This window comes from Poecilia mexicana, unplaced genomic scaffold, assembly GCF_051168715.1.
Source record: "Poecilia mexicana isolate PSO_F unplaced genomic scaffold, ASM5116871v1 scaffold_19, whole genome shotgun sequence".
Taxonomy (NCBI): domain Eukaryota; kingdom Metazoa; phylum Chordata; class Actinopteri; order Cyprinodontiformes; family Poeciliidae; genus Poecilia; species Poecilia mexicana.
Window position 1 is genome coordinate 18,720,646 of NW_028263388.1, and position 22,087 is coordinate 18,742,732.

A 22,087-nucleotide genomic window follows, 5' to 3' on the forward strand; every position below is an offset into this window, starting at 1 on the left:
AATGATTTCAGTAGAATGATTTCACTCTTTGTAGAATAACTAAAATATATGTTTTATGTTAGCTGGCCTATCTGCTGCAGTATAAAGCCTGCAGTCAACTGCTTTCCAAGCTCATCACTTGTAGCTTGCCAACTGTTTTGAAGCAGTGTCATAGGATCCTGGTTAGTTTCCACAAGACGGTCTGTTTTAATGAGCAGGAGTGTTTGTAAAGAGTTGAATTTCTCTTTCTTGTTGATGAAGTAAAAGTATAGTTTCTCTATTTGGGCCAGCTGACAGGGAGCGGGCACCAACAATTGGAAGAAAGGGAATGTTTCATTAATCTGCACTCGATAAAGCCAGAAAAAAACTCGAGTCGCTCTGGCTCTTTTTCCAACAACTCATTAAAAGCACTGCAAAACATTGAAGTGGTATGATGAAAAGGTTCGCAGTATTGAAACGCAAAGTGTTGGTATGCTGAACGACCCATGTCCGGTTGGTTAGAGTTATATGGTTTTTTTGGGGTTTTTTTTTTTAACGTTTGTCAAAGCTGCATGAATTGCTTTCGACCGTTGATTAAGTATTTTTTACCACAAACTGAGTGAAATCGTGTAATAAGAATGCCAAACGGTCTTCCGTAGCTAATATCAGAAAATAACTGTAAAACTCAATTGAGTCCAATAAATTTTATTTTAAGTATTTTTATCAAGCAGTCGCAAATTTTTGTGGACTTTCCTCTTTTCCAGTCGCTTCTGGTTCACCTAATGCCCCAGATATTGACCTGGCAGGTTGGAAAATAGAGCAATCATCGACGTGGAAGTAAACTGCTTCCCCTCTCTACAACAACACATTGATGGAGCCAGGAACAATGACCAAACGGCCTCTGCTTCCCACACCCCTGGGCATCATTTGGATGGTGTGACAGATTAAAATAAAAGTGCTCCAGCTCCTCCTACTTTGTGTGTATTGACGTAAATGAAATGACAAATAAAATGTCCACCTCTGTGTGATTGAGTGGAGGCCAGCTCAAGGTCAGCACCGGGGTAGATTTGAAAGATGCAAATTTGGTTTGACTCAGGATGCTGATCTGCGTCATAGAAACCAGGAACTAATTATGGGCATCCCCAGAGTGCCATTCAGAGCCGAAGTCAGTTGGTAAGGCCTTAGTGTGTAAACTGATGATGAGGTGGGTTATTTATGGTCACACCCAGAGAGTGTTATTTTCCATTATGAACTTCCTCCCAGTAGTCTGTTTGCTGCTCCGCTTGAGCCGTTTATGTCTGATCTTGATTTCCACATATGATCGGTTACGTTTAGACCGCTCCTGTGTCAAGTTATGACACTTAAGTTTCCTTTACCTTCCTTCATTCTGAGTGATCAATGGGGAGAAATCCTCTTAAACCTCGAGCTCATATTTTACTCCTGAACTGTGCCATAAGCCCTTAAATGAGTGTTTGTTCTGAGACTTGCAACATTTACAGTGGATCACGGCAGTAACAATGAGAGCATGTTATATTATTGAGGTAATTTGATTACATGCTGGTTAATCCTTTCAGACTCGAGTGCAAGCTTTAAGAATTGGATTAAGCCCTTAAACTATGATTACCAAGATCACTTACACATTCAGATGTAATGGATAAAAAGAGGTGGATCTCAAACGCAGCATTTCTCTGAGGATGAAAGCCATTTATTATTCATTTCTAGTCTGTGAGAACTCCTCTCTCCCCCCCCCCCCATTTTCTGAGCTTCTGCTTTCAGATGATATTTTTGCCACTGTTTTATTAAACCCACAGACTAGTTTTATCCTCTTTGACTCAACCAGAGATAATACTACAGTCATCTCTTAAAGTTCGCACCGAAACATGCTAATAGCTACTTCCTATTCATGCGTTTTAAATAGTTTCTTTCTGTTCTTTTTCTCCACTCAGCTCCGGGTCGACCCCATCCCAATATGCAGTTTCTGTCTCGGGACGAAGGAGTCAAATCGGGACAAGCAGCCGGAAGAGCTGCTGTCCTGTGCAGACTGTGGAAGCAGTGGTAAGCAGGCTTCTGTAACGCTTCATTGAGCAAACGTTCTCAAAATCATTGCTTTCTGTTACAGACACTAAAGTGATGTTAAAGTAGCTCAAAAATTGGAATTGGGATGGATTAGAGGTGGGAAAAATGTTCAGGATAGGTAGTCGTAGTTGTGATATAAAAAGTGAAAGACAGGATATTTTCAAAGTATCCTCCGCCCCCCCCCAAAAAAAATAAATAAATAAAATTTGAAAAGCATCAGAGAAAACACTTTGAAGAACAACTTTTTTGCTCCTTATGGGCTTTTCATATCTTGAACCAATCAGAGTCAGATTTGATGGATAGTGTTTCTGACCAGTAATGTCCTCAACATGGTGCTGCCATCACATCCAACTCCTTTACATAAAAGCCAGATTTGTAGCATGCAAGAGTAAAAGTTGTCCTGTTGACTGATTTTTCCCATCACAGCTTTAGACCTCTGCAGTGAAGTTCAACGGGTTTTAATGCCATAACTTATATAAAGCTGAAACATTTTTAAAAAAATCCAGCAAACATTTTAAAGGACCTGCTGAGAGCATAGCCAGTTTCACACAAACACATGGTTGTCCTCAAATACAAACAACCAACAATGCATAGAAGCAATCATTTTAGACTTGCCTCAGTTTTGAAGTTTTATTATAGCAAAAAGAATTTATTATACACAGACCAGAGAAGACATTGTTGTGCCCGTGAATTTGAAATAATTGACGACTCACTGAAGCAAAAATTGTGTTGGTCTCATAAAAAGTAGCATCCTGCTTGAAGATTTATTCAGAAAGTTGCCCTGTAAGCAAACTTTCCTGTTCTTTTTTTTTTTTTTTTGTCATCACTGAGCATACAACTGTCTTACTAGAGTCAACTTTATGGAAACTGTAAGTGTTTAAGTGGACTGGTGGGTTTTTATCTAGAATCGGTGTAGCGTTGCATTGCGGATGGATAATTGACTCATTTGGTGCGAGCTAAGAAGTCGCAGCTTCTGGCGATGCTGAGAGTCTAATTAAATCATGTAGTGCAAATGTAGCACATGATAAAACTCCCCCCAAAATATGCACATTCTGCCATTTCCTAAAGGCCAACTTTTTTTTAACTTATTCAGTGTGATTTATATATTTTTACAGATGCAAATTTGTTTTACTCTGCTTGACTTTTCTCTAACATTTAAGATGATGAAATGATGGCCTTTATTAAAAGTCAGATAAATGGTGACTGTTTTTTTTTTCTTTTTTTCATCCATCTTTATCGTGTTTAATGAAGTCTTGCTGGATTGGGTGAACAAACAGATGGATTTAGACAATGTGGCATGGAATGCAATTTGGAAATCCATTTTTTTTCTTGACTTATCCAAACATTCAAAAAAAAATCTAACTTTGTGAATTGCAAGTCTGACAGGAGTAAAACTATTCCAGGTGACTGTCAAAGTCCAAAATCAATACAAGTCATTTTTTTTCTCCAGTTCAGGTTGTGGAGTAGAACGTCCCAGTTATGGCCCCGTTCCTGCCTCACGGCAGATTGTTGGTATTCCTTTTAGTGGTCCTTTGTTCCCGTAAAATTACCTCAACCAGGGAGTCATTTATGTTTGAACAATTATTTTAAACGCCGTAAGGAATTGTTCTCCCGGTGACATTTTTATAGCTCAAATTTGACAGAGCGCCGTCGAGGTGGTTTTCATTAACCACTTTTAGTGTACACAAATTGTGCTCTCACTGTAAAACAGCTGTTTTACAACCATGAGAGGGAGCAGCGTGAGAGAGACGGCGAGCTTTTTACATGACTTTCATGGATCGCCTTCCATTAGAAAGAGCTCTGCTGCTGTTTCTGCCTCATTAAGATCAAATTATCTGTAATTAGCAGCTCAGATGTTTGATCATACTGTTTTTAGGCAGAAGTCGTGGCGAGGAGAGAGAGTGGCGCGGACACACAGGCACGCCATTGTTTTTATGATTTTTGGTGTTAATGTTTAACTTTAATGTGTGAAGAGATGGAAAACGATAGCTGTTGCTTGTTGACTCAGCCTGCGCTGGTAGAAGCATGTCATACTAAAATGTGTTGTCGTTTCTCAAGGGCATCCATCATGTCTAAAGTTCTCCCCCGAGCTGACCTCAAATGTAAAGAGATTACGGTGGCAGTGCATTGAATGCAAAACCTGCAGCTCCTGTCGAATACAGGGGAAAAATGCTGTGAGTATAATGTGTTCATCTATAATACACCCTTTTTAGTGCCGATGGCTTGACGGTAGATCTCGGAGGATTTGTCAAGATTTGCAAACCCTCTCGTGTGCAGAGTTGGGCTTATTTCTCCTAAAGACGTTAAATGACAGTGGTGTTACACGTATGCAGCTGGGACGTCACTTACACACACCTGCTGTTCCCTTTCAGGACGAGATGCTTTTCTGCGATTCGTGCGATCGGGGCTTTCACATGGAATGCTGTGATCCGCCACTTTCAAGAATGCCAAAAGGTGAGGTGTTTACACTGTCTGCCTTCTCTGCTTGCTCCCCTTCTGCTGTCAATTCAAAGCCTTTGCTTCACAGACGGCCGTTTGGGGCTGTCACTCAGCACACCAAGAAGCAGCAGTGGCTTATTAGGGGCTTTGCATGCATATCAAATTGTCCCAGCATCCCTGGGGAGATCTTCTATCTCTGGATTACAGTACTGACCCTACAGCAAGGCTTGTAATGATGCCACACGTACTGTAGTTGGGTATTTGGCAGGCAGTGCATACAAGTCACATAGCTCAGCTCAACAAGCTGACACGAAGTCTATTTCACCAGCCAGAGAATTGACCCCATGTTTTTCCTATGGATTTTCGCTTTGTGCTGAGTAATTGATTGGTCATTGTGAGCTGGTGGGATTCTCGCCAGCGCTGTGCATTAAAGGAAATGTTTGAAATGAATGTGCTGTTTGTCCCCTTGCTTGATGAACCCTACCAAAAATAAAATGGTACTTCTCTGCTTGGATGCCCTCCAGGAACCTGGATCTGCCAAGTGTGCAGGCCGAAGGAGAACGGCAAAAAGCTGCTGCACAGGAAGGCTGACGAGATCAAGCGTCGATATGCAAAGCCGATTGGACGACCGAAAAATAAGCTCAAACAAAGAATGTAAGTGTGCACTGTTTAAAGTAATGGTGTCTTATTAGGCAACAGATGAATTTTCCATTTAGTGTAATGTCAGTGCCCATTTATTCTTAAAACACAGTTAAAATAATACAACTTGGACATAAAAACTACCAGAAATAAAGCTGGCCGCCTAAATTGCTATACCCCAGCATGTTAGTAGAAAGTTAAGTGCGAGAAAAAGGTCGGTTAGAAAAGGGTCCAGGAAAACACGCCATCTTGAAAAGATTGTGAAACAAAGCTCATTCAAAAGATTCACAAACTGTGCATTGCGGTTGGAGTTAGAGCTTTATGAGCCACCAGACACAGATGCATCCAGGACTTGAACTACAGCTGTCTCACATGAATCTGACACAAAGTCAAAGTTTGGGTTAAAGAGAAAAAGTGCTGAATTGTTGCTCAGTGGTCCAGATACTTTTAAATGAAAGTCAAATCTGCATTTAATTTAGAAATCAAGCTCCCAGAGTCTGGAGGAAGAGGGGAGAGGCACAGAATGCAAATTGCTGTAAGTCCAGTGTGAAGTTTCCACAGTGAATGATGATTTTGGGAGCCGTGACATCTGCTGGTGTTGGTCCAATGTGTTTTATCAAGTCCAAAGTCAGCACAGCTGTCTACCAGGAAATTTTAGAGCACTTCATGTTTCCCATTGCTGACAAGCTTTATGGAGATGCTGATTTAGTTTCCAAGCAGGACTTAGGGTCTTGTCACACTGCCAAAAGTACTAATACTTAATGAACATGGTATCACAGCCCACAAGCAAGCTCACCTAAACTAAACCCCATGGAGAATCTCAAGTATTTTTACAAGGAACATGATGCACACCAAAGACATTCAGGGGGCTTACAAAGATTATTTGACTCAGAAGAATCTGTGTAATTCTTCTGTGTACTATTTGTATGTGATATACAAATTTTCTGAGAAACTTAATTTGGGTTTTCATTAGTATTAATTAGATTTTTTTTTTTAACTCTTGATTGTTATTCTAATTTCTTAATAAGTAATGCTGCTGTCTTCTAACAGACTCCTTCTGCTTGTCACTGCAGGTCTGTAACCAGTGGTGATGGCTCCATGGTAGCACTTGGAGGAAGGGGGTCACCTGGTAGGGGTCAAAAGATTACCGTCTGTTCCACACCTTCATCTGGTCATGCTGCATCTGTGAAGGACGCCAGAGACAGATTGACTGTCGCAGAGCCTTGTTGTGCGGTCAACGCCTCCCAATTCACCCCCTCCCCTCCCACCACCACCACTCCCTCCCTCACGCCCACCTCCACCCCAGCCACACTCACTGTTAACAAGAAAACCAAAGGGCTTATTGATGGGCTTTCCAAATTCTTTACTCCTTCCCCTGTGGGCCGTCGCTCGCGAGCCGTAGCCATAGAGTTGAGCTCTAGAGACAAGGGCACGCCCAAGCTGTCCCAGCGTCCAGAACCGTTCGCCTTTGCTGCTGATGCCCCTCATAAGATAACCCCGACATCCTCTGCACTTCCTGCCACTTCCACGTCACCAGGACTTAGCTCCCCCCCGCAGGTGACCAGCAGCTCCACCTCGGCGAACTCGCCTCAGAGCTCTTCCAGCCAGTCTAGTGTTCCTTCCCTGGGTAGTCTCTGCAGTAGCAGCCAACTGAAGGGACTCTTTGATGGACTCTCTCATATTTACACGACTCAGGGACAGTCGCGGAAAAAGAGACTACCGTGCTACGCACCACCTAAGCGCAGGCCCTATAAGCAGGACTTGTCCCAGTGCCTTGGAAAGAACGAGTTTAGCAAAAATAGGTTCCACCCCACCTCTGCAGGGTCTGGTCGACTCAGAGGACCCCCTTTTAAGATGGTCAGTCATTTCAAATGCAACCCTTTCCTTAAAAATCACAGGACACTAGGCAGACTGAAGTATAGAGTGAGAGCTCACAACGGAGCCACCTCACCAGAAAAGGGAGACTTGACAGATGGAAGAATTAAGCCTGAGAATAATCATGGTAAGCAAGGCTCAAAATACCAGTCAAGACCTGCGTCTCCACATCTTTAAGCTTCTTCTTTTTTTTTTTCTTTTTTTTTTGTTAAGCTTGACACTAGCAGTTGTAGAGCTAATATTTTCTTTTTGAAGTCACCCTCAACATTCTAACAGGCTACTAATCCTCCTCCTGTTTTGAATTAGTTTTAGTTCATTAACACAGTTTCGTTGCGTTTTGACTTGGCTGCGAAGTTTCAATGGCTTCCATCTTCTCGCCCGTTGGCTTTTTGTCATAGTGCATGGCCCACTAACTCCCTCATACCGCTCCTTGCTCTGTCCTTGACCCTCTCCAATAGTGCGCACATTGTGATCACCACACAGTGCGCACACCACACCTGTAGTCACATTGCGCTCCTCCTCATCCCACCGTGTCTTCTCAGCCTCACTTCCAGTGGTCATTAGGCGCACACAACCCAGTAATTCAGCCACCCAAGTTGACTCAGAGCTGACACGATGATTACACCCAGAAGTGCACTCACCCTCACATCTTACTGTCCACCAGAATGAAGTCCTGGTAGGAATAATAACAGAAGAAAAACTAAAGGATATACATACTTGAAGGAGTTTTGAGCTCCTGCTCAAACAAGCAGCAGTATATATTGCCTTGCAAAGGTGTTTATACCCATGGATGTTTTTTCACATTTTGTCACAGTACAACCACAAACTTTGAACCGTCATTGGGGTTTATGTGGGGTTTTTTTTTGTGATGGAGCAATATGAAGCATTAATCTAAAGGTGACAACTAGTTCTCACCCCTTTTTTTTTTTATGTTTGGTGTGCATTTGTAGTCACCTTTAAATATATACTTTGTAGAACTAAGTTTTGCTACTATTACAACTGCAGGATAGCTGGGTTATGTCTCTAAGAGCTTTGTACATCCACAGACTAAATGCAAAATAGGTCATGCTCTGTCGGTTTAAGTCAAGACCATCTGAGAACAGCTGTGGTGTAGGACGTGTATGAGAGCTGTGAGACAGCAGTGAGATGTGCTGTAGGAGTGACGGAGGAGTTCAAGGTGGATGTGGGACTTCGTCAAAGGTCAGCTCTAAGCTCCATCTTGTTTGCTTTGGTGATGGACAGGAAGACAGTTGAGTTTAGAGTGGAGTCTCCATGGACTGTAATGTTTGCAGATGAGCGAAACAGTTCCTGTGAGGAACAGTCGGGAGGCAGAACTGGAGGTTTCAGAGCCCAAGATGTTGAGGTTGTCTTTGTGAGTGACGTGGATGGATAGAATCAAGTTTGAGTACATTGGACGGACAGCTCAAGTTAGATGTTTTAAGAGATAAAATCAGAGAGGCCAGGTGGTTTGGACATGTGCAGACACAACATTTATATCAGCAGAAGGATGCTGAGGATGGAACCACAGGTTGGGAGGTCAAGAGGAATTTATGGATGTGCTGAAAGAAGACATGAAGTTAGTTGGTGTGAGGGTAGGACTAAATAGAGTGCTGAAGGGAAAAGCCAAAATAGAAGAGTAAGGTCTTTGAACTTAAATTGTGAAGTCTCACCACGGATTCTCAGTCTAAATCCTATTTCAGCTCTGTGTATTTAGGGTTGTTGTCCTGGTGGAATACAAACCTTTTGCAGCCTCTAAGGGGTTTTCTTCCAGGATTGCCTATCAACTCTGACCAGCTTTCCTGTCTCTACTGAGGAAAAGCAACTGAAGGCCAAAAAGTAAAATCACTTGAGTCCACTTTAGTGTTGGACGTGTTATACTTTTCCTTGAACAACTATTTTCTTCTTGCCACTCTTTCATTAAAGACAGATTTGTGGAAAGTACAACTAATAGATGTCCTATCAACAGATTGGATTTCTAGTCCTCCAGAGTTACCATGGACCTCTTGGCTGCTTCTCTGATTAATTCTCACTTTGCCCACTCAGTCAGTTTGGGTAGTAAAAATGCAGTTTGGTATACTCTTTCCATTTCCAGATACGAGGCTGAATAAGGCTAATTTGGGAACATTTGAAGGCAAATGGTTCAACTGGATTCAATTCATGACATTATCAGATTAGAGTGGTGGTAAATACAAATGCATGCCACAATTGTCAACATGTTTTTGAATCTTACTTGTAAATGGGTGTGAGAGCCATGCACCCTTTTCATTCCTGCTTGCAATTATGCACTATTTTGTGCTGGTATGTCACTGAAATCATATTAGAAACGTTTTAAGTTTGTGGTTGTAACTTCATAAACATGCCAAGACGTTCAGAGTATAAATGCATGTGCAAGGTACTGTATATCCATAAATATGCTGATGACACTTCACTTCCACTCCTAATGGGTTTTTGTTTTGGTGGTTAAGTCATGTTGTTGATGTCTTTCATAAAATTACTGCCTGCTTTCCAACATCAGTTGCTTTTCATGTCGACACTCGCTCCCCTCACTGCATCGGCTTCTTAATTCATGGGAAACTGTCTTGGTGGATGACTAAGCACATGAAAGCGGTTACGCAATTAGAGTGATTTAGTTTCACTTCATTACATTAGGGATTTTAATACAAACATGCAAAGATGATACATTATGAAATTCCTCAGAGACTCGGCAGCAGTGCTCACAGTATAAGAACATTTGCATAGAATGCATTTATGAGATTATTCAGCTGCGGCTGCTTTAAACAGGCTGGTGTTTGATGCGTTGGTGTTGATTTCTTATTGTGCCTGTGACAGGCCACCTCAGCACGCTGCATGTGAAGCAGGAGGCCCAAGCAGACTTGGCGGCCATGTCCAGAGATCACGTCTCGGAGGAAGACATTGAGACGTTCACTCGTGTTCAGGAACTTGCTGCTCAGGTGAGAAGTGGGATAAGAAAAGTGTGGGGAATGTTGCGATTTGCGATTTCTGCATGGCTTTACATGTCGGCAAAGTACGGGGATAAAGCAGGGAGAGGCTGTTAACCCACCCACACAATCACTTATCCCATTTTTTTATGAGAGCTGCAGCCACCTATTATTCATCCATCCGTAACTGTATGCAAACCTTTACCTCTGAACTATTTTCTGGAAACTTACAGGGACTGTTTCTATACTTTAAATATAAGCAAAAATAAATTGGACATCCCAGGGGCTAAAAATGGGTTAAAAAGGACAGAGAACTTTGAAAAATTGACTCTGGAAACCTCTTCAAGTTTGTAAAAATGTCTACGGACTCATCATTTACATCTATGTTACATGTAATTTACTATGATTCCGCTTTCTGTGGTTGTTAGTTAAATTGGTGAATGCAACAAAATCTGTTATGGTTTGACTGAAATGATCATCTGATCGTATGGATGATGGAAACAACTAGGAAACGTTCCATCATCCAACATTTCCCAGTTGGATGATAGAAAAACAGGCACATGCTCAGACTATCACAATGACTGATTTGACAACCATAAAATTGCTCTTACTGTGTTAAAGAGGCCCATCTTGTTCTCATGTATCTTGATGTACCTGTTGTTCCCTCACAGGAAGCTCAAACTGAATTTCTTTCAATATAATAACATTTTACTGATGATAAGAAGCAATGAAACTTTAAATGATTAGAGTCGCTAAGCGTTTCTTCATCTCTCATAGAAAACTGGCTCTCTAACAAACACGGACTTCGTCCGGCGTCCCGCTGTCATCGAATTCGGGAAGTACGAGATCCAGACCTGGTACTCGTCGCCGTACCCGCCTGAATATTCAAGGTGATGTTTGTTTCTGCCTCAGAAGTTTCCTTCTTTTCTTGGTTCTGTTGTGAATCCCTCTCATACTAGAAGTCTAAACTTAACTTTAACTATTGCCTCCAACAGATTACAAAAGCTTTATCTGTGTGAGTTCTGCCTGAAGTATATGAGAAGCAAAAACATTCTCCAGAGACACACAAAGAAGTGTGGCTGGTTTCACCCTCCCGCCACCGAAATCTACAGAAAGGACAACCTTTCCGTGTTTGAGGTCAGCTCTCCTTTATGACAACAGAGCAACAACTGTGTACAGCATGAGATTTCACCAATGAATGAGGTCAGGAATGAGCAGGGGGAAATATACGAGCTGCTTAAACACTGTCCCCTTGCTTTCTTTCTTTTTCTCTCTCCTCTGTTTTTCCGTGTTTAGGTTGATGGAAATGTCAGCAAACTCTTTTGCCAAAACCTCTGCCTGTTAGCCAAGCTTTTCCTGGATCACAAGACCTTGTATTATGATGTGGAGCCTTTCCTCTTCTACATACTTACGAAGAATGATGAGAAAGGCTGTCATCTTGTGGGCTATTTCTCCAAGGTATGGATTACAGGGTGATTTTATGGGAAACTACGGATTACGGCACTTCATTTTTTCAAACGATTACAAAAAGACCTCAGTGCAATAAGTCTGCTTTTCCAGCATGGAAATTAATTTTTGAAACTGATTTGGGGAGGATTTGAAGTATATTTCTAATAATGTTGGCTTTGCCGAACAACTCTGACTAGCTAAATAACAGATTCTCTCATCAAGCTGATTTACTGATAATCATCAGTTGCGTACCTAATTTCTCACTCAGCCGTGCTCTTAAATTGAAAGCAATTATGTGTGTGAGTGTGTGTTTTGTGTGTAAAGACAAGGACAGTGGCAGGTGCAGTAAATTGCCAGCTTCAGCAGAGCTCTGACATACTTGATCTGTTTCTCCTTCCCTCAGGAAAAGCTTTGCCAGCAGAAGTACAATGTCTCCTGCATAATGATTATGCCTCAGTACCAAAGGCAAGGATTTGGAAGGTTCCTCATTGATTTCAGTAAGTTCTTTAATGCTTGTTTTTGGACCACCAGAAACACAATTTCACCTATTTTATTGGTCTTTGCAAATAATTTTAGATTAAAAGGGAGATTTGCAGCTTGTGGCAAGGTGCTGTTATTTTGTTAAGGCTTTGAAAGGGTCTAATCAAGAGCATTCATGTGCAGTGCTTAGGCAATCACACATGATTAGGAGCGAAAAACAATATTATGGCTGCTTGTGTTATTCGATCCCTAGTAGTGTTTTCACCTAAACGGCTATTTCTATACAATATAACAGCCCCCAATTCTCTCTTGTTGACTTGTGACGAGGTGTAGATGCTGCTTTTATGTTTGAGTGGTAGTAAATGCAGCACATACAATATTTATAGCTCTGCGGTCCACTTAAGAAAACAGTTGCTGCCTTGAGTGGATTTCTATGTTTAGCCTGGCAGTTTGTTTTTTTTTTTTTTTTTCGTCCGTATAGGCATTTTTAAAAAATAATAATAATAAAAAAAAAATTTCAAGAATTGTTGACTTTGTTTGTGTAAGAAATGTGTATGGGGGGAAACGGGAGGAGAGCGCAGGGAGGGCGGGCGGTAATGGAGCATTTGATTTCCTGTTCACTTTTGGGAGCCATTGAGACACAGAGATGCGAGAGGATCTGTGATATTGAGAGTGAGCAGATAACAAAGACGGGGATTAAGGGAGATTGAACGCAGCTGAGTTCTGAGCTCTTTGAAGGCTTTATTGGAAAATGTAGCTTTGGTGCTGGAAGTTGTTTAGATTAAGATTTTCTGTTATATTGGATTGTTTTGGAGGAACACATTTTCACAGGTAGCTCCAAAAATACGCGTTTGCTAGGAAAATATTCCCTTTGAACTCGGAACAGAAAATAGCAGGAAATGTTTTTCTCGTTTAATTTCATTGCAATCAAAGGCTCATTATATTAGCTTTAGTTATAAATATTGCCACAATCAGTGAAATATTGTTATATGTTCACTGTTCTGCCATTACATGTGCTTGTTTGGCTCTCAGAAGTGGGTGTCGTTAAGAGGCATTAATTAATTTCATGTCTCTCGTAATGGATGACCCTTTACAGGGTGGCCATGAAACTAATTACACTCGCATACATATTAGATTTTTTCTTGTTCATTATCTGTCCTTAGCACAGTCATGTGAGCAATGACATTCAGTTGCTTCTCCGTTTGGCTCCTTTATAGTGCCAGGCTAAAGAACTCGCATCCCGTAAGCTTTTTCTGCATCACAACCAGAAACGTTTAGATATTTTATTTGGATTGCATGTGATAGAACAACACAATAGCGCATAGTCGTGAATTTAATATGGTAATTACTTTACAAGTCTCAAAAACAACCTTCTAGTTTCTACTGTCGGTTACACACCTCCAAAGCCCAATGAACTAGCTTCTAATTTCTAATGATATAAAGAAAAAGACTAAAGCTGTATTCACATGTCACAAATGCATAATTACAACCTCATATGTAAACAATACATTGTTTTCACTCAATCACCACACTTCAGGCCTTTCCTTGGCATACAATTAGGCAAGGATCTTGTTTTATTTTGACACCACTTGGCTCTGCCTACTTAAATGGTGGCATTAGATTTTATTTTAAGGGTGTTGGGGGGGAGGGGGGATGGGAAGTGGGTAGAATGTAAAAGCATGCCACACTTTTCAGATTTTTAAAAATTTATTTTCTTTCAGATTTACAGTTGTATTTGACTTTATTTGGTATATCAAATAAAATCCTGTTAAAATTCACTTAAATTTGGGCTTGTAAGTCAACAAAACTTTTGCATTGCACCATTCCTTTATCAGCCTCCATCGTAGCTCACTAGCCATGGCTGACGACATAAAATGATGCCTTCTTTGTCACATTCTGACCTCATTGAATATGTAAGGAAACAACCCAGCGGCACTGTTTAGCTTGACTAAAGCATTTTTTTTTCCTTGTGTGTTTGATTCGTGTCTTTTTAGGTTACCTCCTCACCAGACAAGAAGGACAAGCTGGCTCCCCAGAGAAGCCGCTGTCAGAACTGGGTCGCTTATCCTACCTGGCATATTGGAAAAGTGTCATGCTGGAGCACCTTTATAAGCACCCAGATAAACACATCAGCGTTAAAGGAATCAGCAGGGCCACTGGGATGTGTCCACATGACATCGCCGCCACTCTCCAGCAGCTTGGCATGATTGACAGACGGGACGGCAGGTCAGTTTCACAGCCACTCTCTCCTTCAGTTGCCGCTTCTGCACGCCGTCTGACTTATCCAGGCCAGGGAGTATTTTTAACAGCATATCCATTAATGCTGCTGAATATTGACAGAAGTAAGTCAGGTTAAGTACCCCCAAGGACATGGAGCACCTGCGGTCCCGAAGAGCTTGTCTTTGTGCTTGTGTTTAACTGCACATCCCCCCCCGCCTCGCTTCTCTCTCCACTCTGACTCCTAATTCATGCGCTCTGCTCCTCTGTGTTGTAGGACTGTGTTGGTCAGAAGAGAGCAGCTGATTCAGAGGCACATGGAGAGGCTGAGGGCTAACCCGCGCAAGAATGAGGTGGACCCGGACGCCCTGCGCTGGACTCCCTCCACCACTCTGAATGCTGTCCTGTCTGAGGAAGAAAGGGAGGCAGAGATGGATGTAGGTTTCTGAGCTTGAGAGCAACAAAATGCATGTATACCTCAAAAAGTCGGAATGTCATCAAAAATATAGTTTATTTTATGAAATCAGTTCAGAAAGGGAAATTTGATGATTATTTACATATTGTCAAATTTCACATCTTGACAGTTATGGTTCATGTCCTTTGCGTCTTTTTCTAACTCATTTCTTCCTTCCACTCAACTTTCCATCTATATTATTGACAATGCTTTTTCAGCAACTGTGTGTAATGAATTTATGCAATAGGTTTTTCACTTTTGAACAGAATCATACTAAAGTAAATTAACATTTTATTGAGCTATCCCGGTAGTTATTTGTCTCCACGTACCTGAAATGCTTTTAGCAGATGTACGTTAGATTGGCTGAGGAGTTTAAATTGAGGCCAATAATGAGAAATTCACTTTGACTTTCAGCAGGCATCTAATGTTGTGCAAAATTACCCCTAAATCATCATATAATTGATAGTACTGAATAAACCATGAAATGCAATCTCTGTACGGTTGCTTTACAGAAATGTTTTCATCCTGACGGGCAGACATCCAATCAGGATGCTGCTCATATTATCTGGAAGAAACCTGCAATGATTCATTTGTCATGATGTTAATTCAAATCTCTTGTTTTCCCATTAGCCTCGTTGCTCAGATGTTTTTCTTTTTTTTTTTTTTTTTTTTATCTGTGCACGCTCCTTTCCCAGAGATAATGCATCTTGTCCGTTTAATTACCAGGCCGAGCGGCTGAAGGAACAGGCCAGCTGCTGGGAGAAGGAAGAGAGGGAGAGCTACATGATGACTCATGGAAGCAGGCAACCTCTCACCAAGGTCCACTGCAAGATTCCCTACAGGACCTACGAGCGCCGGCCGGCCCCTCCGTGGTCCAGGCGCGTCCCCCGACCGGAGGTCGTGAGCGACGCCGACGACGACTCCGATGGCTCTCCACCCATCCTGACAAAAGCTCACGAATTGCTTTCAGCAAAGAGAAAGGTGACTTTTACTATTTGATCTGTCCTCCATTTGATTACCACATTGATGAGTCTTTAGCGAGGCATTTCCCCTCATTAAAGAGCATCTTGTTTACTTGCATGTGATATAAGTTTTAATAATCACTCATAAAGTGTGCTCAGGCTCCAGTAGCTCCATCCTGTCTTCTGCAGCGTCCCCTGTGTGCCTGCAGCAGTAGATAATGGATTGTGTTTTCACTGCTGGTGTCGAGACTTTGCAGGCTAAACCTTGTTCTATTGTCAGCGGTCATGGTTAATTTACCGCCCTCTTCTGTTGCTCCTCACATCTGTTCTTTCTATAAGGCACTGCCCCCTTGTGCTACAGATAATATTACACCGAACCAGAAAATGCCCCGATACTGGCCGGCTGAGTTTATTTAGTGCCTTAGTTACAGTATTGATTTCACATTCTGCTTGTGAAAGGGGTTTTGAAGAAGAGTCGCAGGCAAGTCAGTGGGAAACAACTGAAGAATGTAAAATATAGACTGTGGTCTGCTTACTCTTGACTTTCTCATTTGTGGTTTTCCACACTGTGCTGCATTGCTTTTCACGCTGGATCTTATTTCACTCCTCAACTGTCATTCTTAGCCCTTTATTCAACATTTCTAATGGGATAGTGTAACACTGGTTTTTTTGCAGAATAAGGGGAAGGGTGAAAGGAAATTGCTCTGTGGCCCCAGATTTTTCAGTGGCATGCTTGGAAATTAAAGAATAGGAGCTGGACTTGCAATAACTCTCACAAATAGAACTATTTTCTCTAGAGGTATTAATGCCATTGTAATGCTTTTAATGTCTACTTTATATTACATTTGGTGACTTTTCATTATTCTTCTAAAAATACAATATTTGGAAAAACTACAGTTCCAGTGACTTTAATCACACAATCTTAAATACAGCTGAAGATTTTTGTTTCTTAAATTACCTTTCAAAATAAATTTAAACCCCTTGACATCTACTTATATTTTCCCACATTAAACCCACACATGTAAATGTATTTTAATTGAATTTTATGTTATAGACCAACATAAAGTAGTGCATAACTGTGAAGCAGAATGAAAATGAAGTTTTAAAGTATGATGTGGATTTGTTTTCAGTATATCTTATTCCGATACCCATACGTAAAATCCGGTTCAATAAATAGATCCCACTTGTGTAACTTAATTTCTGTATAAATCCACCTGTAGTAAAAGCCTCCAGTGTTCGGTAGAGAAGATTAGCGAACAAACAAGCAAGACAGGTTGGCAACAAGCAGAGTTGGGTGATAAAACAATATCTCAAGCTTTGAGAATTTTACAGATCTCTGTTCAGTTCTTCTACTTCAACATTTAGTCTGGGAGCTCAGGCTAATTTTAGCTCCAATTGGAATAAAACTATTTCACTCAGCTTTTATATTTATGATGTTTGGTTTGTTTATCCTTCAGAGCTCAGCGGTTCTTAAGAAGCGAGGGCGTAAAAGGAAGCGAATCAACAGCAGCGTAACGACAGAAACAATCTCTGAGACGACAGAGGTACTGAACGAACCGTTTGACAACTCAGAGGATGAGCGTCCAATGCCCCGGTTGGAGCACACCTCCAGGATGGGAGAGATGGAGGATGATGAAGACGATGATGACGACGACGAGGAGGAGGAAGAGATGCAAAAGTACAAGATATCAGCTTTACCAATGAAACGGCGAAGAGGCCGTCCAAGGCTTGAAAAAAATACACGCAAAGACAATCTTGAGCGCTGGAATGAAGGTATTTGCATCTACTTAAAAATCATTCTTTACAAATGTGGACAATTTTGCTGGCGATCTGTCAGAGGTTAAAATTTCAGATTTTTGTAGTTTGAGAAAAAGTCTTTAAAATGTCTTAAATTCATGCATGTACCTAAAATTAAGGTCTTAAATGAATTTTAATATGTTAACCACAGTTCTTCAGTTTTGTTGTGGCAGGACTATTTATTCTCGTATATTTTGTGTAGTTTTTTTTTTTTTTCTCAAGGTACTTTTCTGTCAGGGAAAAGTTTGAATCACACACATTGCGTTCTGTGACTCAAGACTTTTGAAACTACCATTAACTCACTGCTAATATACCCTGGTTAACCATAGCTAGCTTTTTTGCATTTTTGCAAGTTTATTGCCAGTTGGATAGACAAAATTTTTACATTTATGTGGAGATGTAGGTCTTAAATTCCATTCATAAAGGTCTTAAAAAGTCTTAGATTTGAGTTGGGAAAACCTGTTAAAACCCTGGATTAAGCTATTGCAATGGAAGATAAAGAAATTTGAAAACTATTGACAAAACTTTCCAACAAAATTGTCTCCATCCCCACATTAAACATCTTATTCTGCCTGGATGGAATTCAGAGATGGGATGTATTTGATGTGTTTATTTTTTAATTTGCAGGACCTGAACTGGTTTCAAAGAGATCCAGCAGACCCCGTCCAGTGAAACGGAAGAAAGGCTGGCCCAAGGGGGTCAAACGCGGCCCTCCTAAATGGAGGCTCAAGAACAGCTTCAAGCTGAACCTCTACACGCCACCAGAAACACCCCTTGAGGCAGAGCAGCACCACATTCGCACTGAGGAAACAAAACACATACCAGACCAGGAGTCATTCAGCGGCGACGAGGAAACAAAAGCAGGAGGATCTTTGGATAGTCCAGATGTAATGCAGGAGGGGCTCCACTCAGAGCCCCCAAGTCCTGCTGATCATGGCTCCCAGACTTCAAGCTCCCCTGAAGGGTCACCAGTTGCTTCGCCAGTGTGTTCGCCTGCTCTTTCTGTTGAGGCTCCCTCCCCGCAGCCTGAGGACAGAACTGACTCACCGGAACCTCCAAGGGACGATAAGCAGGATAGCGGGCATGATCCGGACTCTCCAGCTAAAGATATGGAGGACAGTTCTGAGAGGGCTCAATCACCAGAAAACGGCAACGAAGAAAGTTACGAGGAGGAGCAGAGAGCTCGGATAGAGGATCAGAATGCTGATGATGAAGATGAACGTCACAGCAAGAAGGCGGCGCCTGAGGGCGGCACAGAAGAATCAGAGCAAAGTTCGAAAGACGCACCAAATGTGACTCAAGCTTTTTTAGATCCAAAAGAAGACGACAGCTCTGAACTAAGTCAGCAGGTTTCCACAGAATCCTACTGCGAAGATGTACCGGTTAGTGCGGGAGAAAAACTGCAAGATGCAACGCCAGAAACTACGGCTGAAACTTCACCTCCAGCAGCAGCGGTCGCTTCCATAGCTCCACTAGACTCTGATAACCCAGCAGACTCTGAATCTGAGGAGGAAAGCGCACCCAGCCCTGGTCCAAACCACCCACCTCTTCCACCCGTAGGAAGGTCTGCGCTCAGCCCCGTGCTGAGAGAGGATCCCCCCGTCTGCACAGAGTTTGACTCAGAGACGGTCCAAGCTGTTAAGTCGCTGACGCAGGAAAGCGAGGGAGAGACGGTGTTCCAGAACTGCGCCGAGAGCCAGGAACCCTGCAGGAATCTGCAGACCTACGCCCACATGGCGCAAAGCCCGCAGCTCACTCCACTGGACGACTGCCCTCAGTCGGACCACAGCAGCCCCCTCTCCTCCGCGCAGTCCCATCCCAGCCAGTCTGTACGCTCCGTCAGCAGCCCGGCTGTCTCCATCCTGGAGAGTGGCTACACACAGATAAGCCCAGACCACAGCGCCATATCGGTGCCCTCGCTTCACAACATGGAGACCAGCCCCATGATGGATGTGCCATCAGTGTCGGATCACTCGCAGCAGGTTGTGGACAGCGGATTCAGCGACCTAGGTAGCATCGAGAGCACCACGGAGAATTACGAAAATCCCAGCAGCTATGACTCCACCATGGGGGGCAGCATATGCGGCGCGGGCCCCTCCCAGAACAGCTGCTCATACGGCACCATCCCCCCTAGCAGCTGTGCCGTGAGCCAGCAAATGGCAGCCGTCAACCCTGGCGGTTGCGGGATGATTCAGCAGAATAGCCTGAGCTCGCCGCCACACTGCGGTGTCAAGTCGCCACAGGGCTGCGTGGTGGTGGAGAGGCCCCCCAGTAACTCCCAGCACAACCAGCATAGCCAACACGGCCAGCGCAGCCAACACAGTCAACACAGCAGGCATGTCCCGCCACACAATCAGCACAGCCAACACAATCAGCACGCCCCACACAATCAGCTCAGTCAACACAGCCAGCACAGCCACCACCACAATCACCACCCGCAGCACAATCAGCTCAGCCAGCACAATCAGCACGCTCAGCACGGCCTCCACAGCCAGCAGCAGCCGCCTCCCATGGCACAGTGCTCCATCCCCCCCAACTTCACCACCACCATGCAGCTGGCGGACATCCCCGAGTCTGGCAACCCCAACTTTGCCCTCTATGAGAGAATCAACCCTCAGGGGGAGTACGGCAGTGGGCATTACCCCCAGTCGTCGGGCCTCAGCCTGGCCAAGCTGCAGCAGTTCACCAACACGTTCATCGACCACCCACACTCCAATCCGTTCAACCACGCAGCCCCACACCCCATCACTTCGTACGCAAACAATCCTTCACTGTCATCACAGCACTCCAGCTTGGTATCCTTACCCCAGAATCCCCACAGAGTCCCCAACCCGCAGGTGCAGGCCACCATGACCCCGCCCCCAAATCTGAGCTCCCCATCATCTATGATGCTGCAGCCCAACATGGGCATCTCACGCTCGCAGCGCGTGGCCCACATGCCGTCGAAGGGCCACGTCTCAGCACGCTCCAAGTCGGCGCCGCTGTCCCACAACCACCAGCAGCAGATGTACGCCCGACCGCCGCAGGCCGTCGCCATGCAGGCGCCGTCCAGGACCCTGGCCGCCATGCCGCGCATGAACATGAGCATGAACATCATGCCGGCGCCGGGCTACAATGTCAACTCGATGAACATGCCCTCCCTCAACGCCATGAACGGCTACGGCATGAGCCAGCCCATGATGAACAGTGGCTACCATGGCAACCACGCCTATATGAACCAGTCACCCCAGTACTCTATGCAGATGGGCATGATGGGAACGCAGCCATACCCCCAGCAGTCCATGCAGGCTCCGCCACATGGCAACATGGTGTACCCTCCAGCTGGTCACCATGGTTACATGAACACGGGCATGTCCAAGCAGTCCCTGAAAGGTCCCTTAATCAGGCGGTAACTCTCCGCAGGACAGAGCTGCTTCTTCTCCTGTGCATTTGGCTGTTTTTAAAGATGCACTGATTAGGCCTTGCTTTCTTGTTCGTTTTTTTTTTGTTTGTGGTGTCTTTCTTTTTCTTTTTACTTATGTTTGTTACTTTAAAAAAAAAAAAAAAAAAAAAAAACCAGCAGCAGCACTTGTAAAGAATGCAAAAACTTTCATCCGTGAGGTAACTTTTAAAGCTAACGTTAAAAAGTATTTTTGTTCCTCCAGATGGGAAGCCTTACATCATTAAGATGAAAATCTATTTAATTAGTGTTAGTGTCTCTGATGTGTCTTTAGGCCAGGCGGGTTCGGAGCTCAGTCGTAGAAGTTTCATCAGTGTAGCAGCCTCAAATGAAGCCATTTAATGCGCCTGCTGCGAGTGGAAATAGTGGCTGTTCAGTGTACCTGTCTAACAGTGCTGACAATTAGTTTGTACTATACTCATGCCTTTGTATATTTAAATTATTGTACTTATTTTGTAAAGTGATAAAAAGCATGCTTCAGTCTCTGTTAGTGACAGTGCATTGAGTAGTACTGTACAAGTGTTGTGCTTAATAGCAAGCCATTTAAAAAATATATGGCCTTTATTAGGTTTCCCTTCACAGGGAGAAAGATGAAACTATATTTTATTAAATCTAATAATGTAAAAAAAATGTAAACTTTAGTCTTCTGTTTTTCTGTTTGGTTTGAGAGGTTTTATTGCGATGTATGTATAATTCTGAAGCCTTTTGTAACAGATCTCCTCAAGGCAGCTTTCTGTTTAATAAAACAGACTGATTTCTGTCAGAAAATAACAAAGCATATCTCAGTGTTTGTACCCTGAAAAAAGAAAAAAAATTCTAAAACATTTCAAAGTGTCCCGAAGTGTGGCAGAATTTAAAAATAACTAAATGATTATAATGATGAAATAACAATAAAGATGATATAAATTTAGTCCAAAGTTGATATTTTACATAATGCCTTTAAAGCTACGTTTTCATTCCATGTGTAGATTTGTTTTCTATCTTTATAAAATGTTGGATTTATATTTTACCGAATTGTAGAAGAATAGAGCCTGTGAATAGACCAAACTAAGCTAATGGATTGCATGTAAAACGCAACTTGTACTTGTGTTTTTGTTAATATTGCCCTTTTGTAGCCTTTGTACCTGTACAGAGTTGCTGGTAAGAACGGAGGGAAATATCTGGCTATGTGCACTCAAATCGAACAGAATGACATTCTTGTATTTATGACTTTTCTCCTTTTGTCAGTCACTTAAAATGCTGTACATTTTAGCATAAGAATAAATTATGATTGACCATGTACTTGATTGTTCTCCTTTTATGTGAAACACAACTTGGATTTCTCTTTAAAAAAAAAAAGTGTGTGTCAAGGCGTTATCCAAAC

General features: G+C 42.7%; 1 protein-coding gene across 3 annotated transcripts in view; it reads left to right on the forward strand.

The window, feature by feature from the left end:
• kat6b (K(lysine) acetyltransferase 6B) overlaps positions 1 to 22,005 on the forward strand; it is a 31,287-nt gene extending 9,282 nt beyond the window's left edge. For 2 of the 3 annotated variants that reach the window (XM_088016587.1, XM_088016588.1), the window contains exons 3-17: positions 1,905 to 2,013; positions 4,093 to 4,208; positions 4,407 to 4,488; positions 4,998 to 5,127; positions 6,186 to 7,114; positions 9,817 to 9,938; positions 10,704 to 10,816; positions 10,922 to 11,063; positions 11,223 to 11,384; positions 11,779 to 11,872; positions 13,850 to 14,081; positions 14,350 to 14,509; positions 15,253 to 15,507; positions 16,946 to 17,261; positions 17,913 to 22,005. In XM_088016587.1, coding sequence (XP_087872713.1) covers positions 1,905 to 2,013; positions 4,093 to 4,208; positions 4,407 to 4,488; positions 4,998 to 5,127; positions 6,186 to 7,114; positions 9,817 to 9,938; positions 10,704 to 10,816; positions 10,922 to 11,063; positions 11,223 to 11,384; positions 11,779 to 11,872; positions 13,850 to 14,081; positions 14,350 to 14,509; positions 15,253 to 15,507; positions 16,946 to 17,261; positions 17,913 to 20,677 — 5,727 coding nt within the window. In that variant the 3' untranslated portion in view covers positions 20,678 to 22,005. The remainder of the gene's footprint in view (positions 1 to 1,904; positions 2,014 to 4,092; positions 4,209 to 4,406; positions 4,489 to 4,997; positions 5,128 to 6,185; positions 7,115 to 9,816; positions 9,939 to 10,703; positions 10,817 to 10,921; positions 11,064 to 11,222; positions 11,385 to 11,778; positions 11,873 to 13,849; positions 14,082 to 14,349; positions 14,510 to 15,252; positions 15,508 to 16,945; positions 17,262 to 17,912) is intronic. The other variant, XM_088016589.1, reaches the window with a different exon arrangement.
• Positions 22,006 to 22,087: the final 82 nt, after the last annotated feature.